Below are 8,398 nucleotides of genomic sequence, written 5' to 3' on the forward strand. Positions count from 1 at the left end.
ATGTGGAATTAACATTCTCCTTTTCACGTATGTGGGCTCTCTGTAAACGTCTAGATACACATTTTACATCATTAGCTTAGCAACATGGTGGCCTCCAGTCCACTAGGAATGGGCTACAACACATTCCAAGTGAGTGGATTCCAAAAAATGAGATCACAGCAAAATAATACAATAGATTTGGAAGGTGGGGCAGGCATATGGTGACAATTTGAATCTTTTGGAGTCAGAGGGCTCCAACCAGGAAAAGTCATGGAAATTCAGACACTGTACATAAGGTGCTCCAGGTTGTAGGAGAGATGCTGTGTCCATACGTGAAACCCATCCTCCTCCCTCCTTTACCCAACCATAGGTATGGGACATTCAAGAACCTTTACTAAGAGGGCATTTCATGGTGGTTGTAGGCACCAAAGTGGGGTGATAATCATTTTTGCTTTCTATCTCTTCATCAAAATGAACATTTGGATGAAGAAACTTGTCCAAATATTGAATGACATGGTCTCACTGATATTGAGTAGAGGGAAGCTAGTGAACTCTGAGTGGGTTTTTTTTTTTTTTTGCAAGAGGATGTAAAGGACTCTACAATGGGGGATATTTGTCCTCCTGACCTCTGAGACTGTGTTGTTGGGGGGGTGGAGGGAGCTTAAGTACCACAACTTATTCTCCTGTCCTGTGGCAGTTAGGTACACATGCCTGCCATTCAGAGATGTGAAGTGTGCGCTGACAACCGTGTGTGTGTGAAGATTAACAAGTTCTTGTCTTGATGTGGGACATGGTTAGGGTTACTGGAATGCTGTCAGAAACGTCATGTTAGACTAACAGATGCCTTCATTGTTATTTAAAAAAAACATATTAAAACAAAAAAATAGTCTATTGGTCTGGAACTCATCCATTTGTAGACCTGTTGAGGGTTCAATCTATTTCTAGTTTACAATTGCCTTTTTTACTATAAAGCATAAGATTTAATTAAAGGGGAACATTGACTTAAATCCAATAATTGCTAAATGAGTAGATAATTAACAGCTTTTAGACAAAGTGCGATTCTTGGTAAATAAATAAACACTGCTGTCAAATTGTACCTGTTGAGAGGAGAATCAAAACATTATCAGCAGCCTTGTTAGGGAGCATGGAGAAAAAAAGGAAATTCTAGCTAACGGATTCCTATAGATGTAGGAACATTTAAATTAGCAAGAAAGAGCATATTCCACTTTAAGATTGCAGTGTGGGGAGTGCACTGAACAAGTCAGCAAGGTCAGTGCCACCACCCCAGTAGAGTGGTTAGCAGAGCCACACTGATGGCACTATGGCCTATTAGGGTACAAAGTTTGAGAAACCTGATCTATCTTTCCTAAACTGGACACTTAGTCAATTCTACCATTTTTTTCAGCTCAAGGTGTTTGGCACCTTTTATCTGCCTAGTGATGTTGCTTGCCAAGCTTTTGCTGGAGCTGCTTCATGCCTAATTTGGTTTAGTCATGAAGATCAGTTTGGCAGAGAGTTGGCTTATATCAACAATTCATTATCCAGGCAAAGTCCCTGAGGTCCCTATCCAATCACACCGTTGCTCCCTGCCCTCTGACTGTGACTGCTGGCAGCAGGACTGGTCTGATTATTGGTTAGCCTTTCATTGTCTAGGCCCCAGTTTGGTGGAATAGTGGCTTCAAAGAATGTTTCTTTTTTTTTTTTTCCCCAGATGAGTCAGATTGCATGAGTTTCCACATGGATCCATTGCTTTGTAGTTCTGTGACCTCTGCCAAACCATGGAATCTCAGCAACCCATGTGTGAGATGTGGATGACACTCTGACTACTGCAAGGTGCATGCTAGCTGCTCCGTGGAAAGCACTCGTACAACGTCTGTTTGTCCCAAGTCTCTAATAAATCCCAGTAAACACTGGTCTTATTTTCCCAAAGGACCATTGACCATGAAGCTTATGTTTTCCTGTTTCTACAAAGACCTATAAATTCATTTCTATCTATTAACTTAGAGATGGTGGTTATTTGGATTGTCTTCAAAAATGTTTATTTGCAATTGTAAGCTCCACCACTCAAAATAATATGTAACCCCACTGATGTGTGTATTATGTTGATTCTTAAGACCCATTATATGCATGTGTGAAACTGAAACTTAGAAAAGCAGAACTTGGACATTCTTGCCAAAAGGAAGTGAACTGGAAGGAAGAAGAGCAGAATCTTTGTGGAGAAAATTGTCCTATCTCTCAACCAGTGTCAGAATGTGGAAATGTTTACAAAATGCTCATTAAAAGAAAAAGGGATCGCAAGATAGAAACAAAATCTGGTGCACAAGTTTACACTAGGGAGATAAGAAAGGCTAGGCCCCTATAGGGGATTTTGTTATCCAATTATTGCAACCTGACTTTCAGCAGGGAAGCGTGGTTGGGGGAGGGCGAGAGAGGGGGAAGAGTTTCCAAACTTGTCTCCAGTGACACGAGACATTTACGCTCTGCAAGATAAAACTGCCACTTACAGCCCAGGAGAGCTAAACCGTCCTGTGTTCGCCTAGAGGCTTGAGCAGAGTCATGGATTCTCTGGGGCTGGGGCTGTATGCCGTCTTCTGCCTACTAGCTCACTCTGCTTCTGGCAGTCCCATCATGGGCCTTGAACAATCGGCTCTGGAGGAGGACATGCCTCTCTTTGACGATGTCTTCTCAGAGCAAGATGGGGTTGACTTTAACACACTGCTCCAGAGCATGAAGGATGAGTTTCTTAAGACATTGAACTTGTCTGACATCCCAACACAGGATTCAGCCAAGGTGGACCCACCAGAGTACATGCTGGAACTCTACAACAAGTTTGCTACAGATCGGACCTCTATGCCCTCAGCCAACATCATTAGGAGTTTCAAGAATGAAGGTAGGTGTATGTTTTCCAGATGAAATCTGGCTTGGATTTTGTTCAAGGGGTAGTACACAAATGCAAACTTCCTGTGAGTGATGGGGATAAGGGTGACTGAAGAATGTGTACACAAAGATATGCAAAACAATGCACATTTTGATGTTTATTTACGTGATCATTTCAGAATCCCAGAGGATAGTTATAAACATCTTTTAATCTGAAGTCACAATGCTTCTATTATTTTGACCTCATGACTGAATCTTTCTAAAACTTTAATTTCGACATCAAGTAGTAGAAAATAAAGCATATTGGTCTTCTGCTCTATCTGTGATTTTCCAGATGAGCTCCAATTTGCACGATGGTTTTTTATTTGTCTGCAAAACCAATCAGTTTCTACTTAGGAAGAAAAATGATAGAAACAGTCAAAATGTAAATCCGATGTTTGTGTTTCATCCAAATTTTGGATGACTTTCTACTTTGTGGATGACTTTCTACTTTGTGACGTTAAAAATATTGAAACAAGATGAAAAGATATTTTTGAGATTTTTTTTAAGTTGTGTTGTACTTGATGTGTCATAGACATTCTTAGGATACTGTTTACAGTTTCCAGGAAGTGTGCGCAGCCTAATTACAAAGGATCATTTCTGTATCTTTATAAGATGCAATGTATGAGCTTTAAACTATTGGTAGAAAATATGTTTTCTCCTTTTGGATAATTATATTCAGTAGCTAAATCTAATGAGCTTGGAGGTTAATCTTTTGTTTAATGCTGTATTAGAAGCCCGCCCCCAAATAAAAAATCTAGTATCTGTAGTGGAGACTATGGGTCCAAAGAAACCAATTCTTTAATACTTGCCAGTTATGCTTTTAGATCCACTAAGTAGCTATGAAAGTGGTTTTTTTGTGTGTGTTGTTTTGCTTTTGTGTTTTACTTAATGTTGGCCAGAAGTCATTATAATTAAAGGGTCTATGGCAAAGATATAATGCAGGCTTTGGAATTTTGAGAGCTAGCTGACCTAGCAGTTGTGGATTAATTCATTCCACTGAGCCTCAATTTCCCCATTCATAGAGTGATGATTATTGTACCTATGGATTTCAGCTGAGTGGCTCAAGAGATGGCTGTGAGTAAGAATGCACTCCATTTGCTATGAAGTGTTGACCAAATTTTGGTGACCATTAGCAGGCTACCTAATTTTTAGGTATTGAAGTAAGTGTTGAATAGCTATTCCTTAGTTTCTAAGGTAGTATGTGACTTCAAAATTTCATTGACTAAGAATAGGCCTTTAGCCTAGTGGTGAAGATGTTCACATCCTGTACTGGAGTGCCTGAGTCTAATTGCCAGAACATGATTATAAACTGCTTGGTATGTGGAACTTGTCAACAACCACTATGTCTCTTTCTTGGAAAATACAATTTCTGTCCTTTACTTATTGTCTTTGTACATGCACAGACTTGCACAGGGTATTTATTTAAATGTAATTAAGATATAAATGAGAATCCAAAAACCCCCATACTTATAATAATTGTCTGCTTTGACAGTTTTTGACAAATGTGACCATCCACTGAACTCACCCCCTAATCAAAACAGTGAATGTGCCCATGACCACCAAAACTTTTCTGGTTTGCCACTATAATTTCTTCCTCTTGTTACAGTGAAGTTTTTTCTCTTTTTAGAATAGATTTTAGTGTATACATTCAAAGTGTACAATATGATACTGTAGGATATATAAGGACAATAAGATAATATAAAAAAGTATAATAGCAAAGCATTAATATGTCTACCAAGTCACAATTAAGTTTTAAAAGCAAGAGCATCAAACATTCACTTATTCAACAACATCCATGGCATAATTTCATTATATACAATTTTTGTATTGTACTAGTATTTCCACGTGGTCATCCCAAGTGAATTTTCCCCTGCATTTTCCTCATGCCTAGAGTAGTGCGCTACTCTCTCATTCTCATCTATTCGCTCATATTTCCTGTCCAGATGCTGTCAAACTTTTTGTTTTAGAGTGAGGGGGCAAATTTTAGGTTCATTTATTTCTTATCCAAGTGCTGTATGAGATATGAAAAACATGTGCGATGTTCACAGGTTTGATCTGATGTCCAAAATTATCAACTAGCCAACATTGTAAGGCACTGCCTGTATTCAAGGAATCATGGAAAGAGGGGTATGGAAGGTGGATTGGGCAATGGTAATTGCCACTATCCTTATGCCACTGGAATAGTATCAGGACAATTGGGATGATCTACTTACAAATAGGCGATTACAATGGAAAGATGTAAATGACAAGGACCAAATGATATGCCTAGACACTGTGTGCTCCAGTGACTCAGACAGGTGTGAACTTCAGATAAAGAGATGATGCTACAGAAAGAAGTCACAACTGGGTAGGCAAAGGTGGCGTGAGGGGGTTTTCCAAGGTCATAGGACGTACATAAAAGTTAAAATTGTAGAAAATTGGAATGAAGATATCAGTTTACCTGAAACATCAGGGCTTACAAGTTGATTCAATTGATTAAAAAATATAAATTGAGAATTGCAATGTTCCATGCACTGTGGAGGATGAATGGAAGCTACTATTGGACCAGGAGGTGATTTAAACAACACAGGAGGATGTGTAAATGTTATATGCAAATTCTATACCCTTTTATATAAGGAATTTGAGCACCTGCAGATGTTGTCATCAGAGAGTCCTGGACCCAATCCCTGTAGATACAACTGGAAACCCAAGGAGCAAATCATTATAAAACAACCAGAAATACAAATATTGAAAGAGTGCATTATGAACCAGGCTCCACTGAAACGATGACTTGGGTATACAATTAAGAACATGCTACCAAAGATGACTGAGGACTCCTCACTTGGAGGTCCTTAGCATCTTTAATGTTCTGGAATTCTTTGAAAATCTCGTGACAAATACTCTTGGGATTCCTTGTAGGTACATAATACCTGAGGCAAAGATACTCTCAGACAGGAAGTAACCTAATGGTGTTTGGATGTGTACATCTTATGGTTAGAGAACTTTAGAAAAATTGTATCATAAACATTCTCAAGTTATTTGCAAACTTGAGTATGTACCAAAGTATGTACCAAACTTGTGCCAGATGCTAGGGGCACAAAGCAAATGGAACCAAGTTCTCGCTAAGAATCATTTTCTTTCATTCTGAATCACAGGCATCCATACTACCCAAACCAAACATCATGGGTGTATTAGTTGATGAATATTATATTATCTTTGTCAGGAATTGCTGATAAAGTAGAGGTCAGCAAACTCTTTCTGTCAAGGGCTAGATAGATAGTAAATAGTTGAGGCTTTACTAGCCATAGGGTCTTTGTTGTGACTTCCTCTGCCACTGTGGTGGAGAAGTAGCTGCAGAAAATACAGAAGCAAATGAATAAGACGGCTCCATGAAGACTTTAAATAGATGGCAAATCCAATTTGCTCTATAGTTTACCAACCCACATTTTTTTTTTAATTTTTAAGATGATTTTATTTCATTTGAAAGGCAGAGTTACAGAGGGAGAGAGAGAGCATGCTTCCATCTGCTGTTTTATTTCACAAGTGGCTGCAATGGCCATAACTAAGTTGATCCAAAGTCATGAGCCAGGAGCTTCATCTGGATCTCCTAAATGAGTGCTGGGACCCAAGAACTTGAGACATCCTTCACTGTTTTCCAGGCTGCAAGCAGACTAACCCCCAATTTTAATGGAAATCTTTCAGGAGACAAACATTCGACCAACTGCATGAAAATTTCCACCCCTATAAGTACAAACACTAAAAGCCTTCCTGTCCTCATTCACCAAAAAGGAAAGATCAGTACACATCCCATTTCATGGTTGTTTACTGGTTAGAAAAACTTGAAACTTGTTCACACAACCTCCAATGGCCTCTTTAGTTCTAAAAGATACAGATTTTAGGATACTCAAAGATAGTAAGTTTTGTCCCATATATCAGGCAGCCATCTCTCTATCAAGCATCTTGCATGGGCAAATCTTATTTACAGAAATGTAAGCATCTGTTACAAATCTTGTCTTTGCAAATCTTTTTGTTTCAGATATGTTTTCCCAACCAGCTAGTTTTCACGGACTCCGAAAATACCCTCTTCTCTTCAATGTGTCCATCCCTCACCATGAAGAAGTCATTATGGCTGAACTCAGATTGTACACACTGGTGCAAAGAGATCGGCTAATATATGAGGGAGTGGACCGCAAAATTACCATCTTTGAAGTTCTAGAGGATGAAGGAGACAACAGTGGTGAAAGAAGCCTGTTGGTCTTAGTGTCAGGGGAAATCTATGGAGTCAACAGTGAATGGGAGACTTTTGATGTCACGGATGCCATTCGACGTTGGCAAAAATCTGGCTCATCCACACACCAGTTGGAGGTCCACATTGAGAGTAGGCACAATGAAGCTGAGGACATCAATAGGGGACAGCTGGAAATAGACACCAGTGCCCAGAATAAGCATGATCCTTTGCTTGTTGTGTTTTCTGATGACCAAAGCAGTGACAAGGAGCAGAAGGAAGAATTGAATGAAATGATTGCTCATGAGCAACTTCCAGAGCTGGACAACTTGGATGGCTACTCCAGGGGACCTGGCGAAGAGGCGTTGCTGCAGATGAGGTCAAACATCATCTATGACTCCACTGCTCGAATTCGCAGGAACGCCAAAGGCAACTACTGCAAGAGGACCCCGCTCTACATTGACTTCAAAGAGATTGGATGGGACTCTTGGATCATTGCTCCGCCTGGTTATGAAGCCTATGAATGTCGTGGTGTTTGCAATTACCCCTTGGCAGAGCATCTCACACCTACCAAGCATGCAATTATCCAGGCCTTGGTCCACCTCAAGAACTCCCAGAAGGCTTCCAAAGCTTGCTGTGTGCCCACAAAGCTCGAGCCCATCTCCATCCTCTATTTAGACAAAGGTGTAGTCACCTATAAGTTCAAATATGAAGGCATGGCTGTCTCTGAGTGTGGCTGTAGATAGAAGAGGGTTGTGACATATTTAATTACTGTAAATGTGTATATTTTGTGTCCTATTTAATGAGACTATTTAATGAGGGTGTACAGATGACAGGGCTTGCTGCCTTAGAAAGTGGACAGGTAGATTTGTTGTAGGAAACATGTATTTTGTGTTACAGTCTAGTCCTTTCTAATCTGTTTTTGTTTGGACTAGCCATTTCCTGGCAATGCCCTGGCTAATGACAAATGTCCTCACTACTTATCCTCCACATCAACTTGGAAATAGTGACCCCTAAGCAAAATTCAGGATCAAATAACACATTTTTATGTGTGAATCTTAGCATAACAATGCATTCATGAGCATCTTTTGGTTTCATAGAGGCAGGATACACTCATATTTATGACTCCACTAATGTGTATATATTAAAAGTCAATGGAATTTTCTCAATCATCTCTTCTCTGGGTACGATTTGTGTTAGTCTTTTGTGCCAGGAAGTTAACCACCCTAGGAAACTGCATTTCCTACTTATTCTGGGAATGTAAATGTAGGTTTTGTCCTTTGAGTTTCTGGCGTT

At 39.6% G+C, this 8,398-nt stretch overlaps 1 protein-coding gene across 1 annotated transcript; it reads left to right on the plus strand.

Annotated features, from left to right (window-relative positions):
- The first annotated feature begins 2,382 nt into the window (after positions 1–2,382).
- On the plus strand, positions 2,383–7,993 carry BMP10 (bone morphogenetic protein 10). Its single transcript, XM_040994031.1, has 2 exons — positions 2,383–2,869; positions 6,914–7,993. Exons 1-2 carry the CDS (start codon positions 2,536–2,538, stop codon positions 7,846–7,848), a joined length of 1,269 nt encoding a protein of 422 aa, XP_040849965.1. The 5' UTR covers positions 2,383–2,535; the 3' UTR covers positions 7,849–7,993.
- Positions 7,994–8,398: the final 405 nt, after the last annotated feature.

This window comes from Ochotona curzoniae, unplaced genomic scaffold (assembly GCF_017591425.1).
Source record: "Ochotona curzoniae isolate NIBS_2020 unplaced genomic scaffold, NIBS_Ocur_1.0 contig_883, whole genome shotgun sequence".
Lineage (NCBI taxonomy): Eukaryota > Metazoa > Chordata > Mammalia > Lagomorpha > Ochotonidae > Ochotona > Ochotona curzoniae.

Coding starts and splice junctions, on each gene's coding strand:
- BMP10 (XM_040994031.1), top strand. CDS start 2,536: ATGGATTCTCTGGGGCTGGGGCTGTATGCCGTCTTCTGCCTACTAGCT. Junction 2,870..6,913: donor TAGGAGTTTCAAGAATGAAG/GTAGGTGTATGT, acceptor TTTTTGTTTCAG/ATATGTTTTCCCAACCAGCT.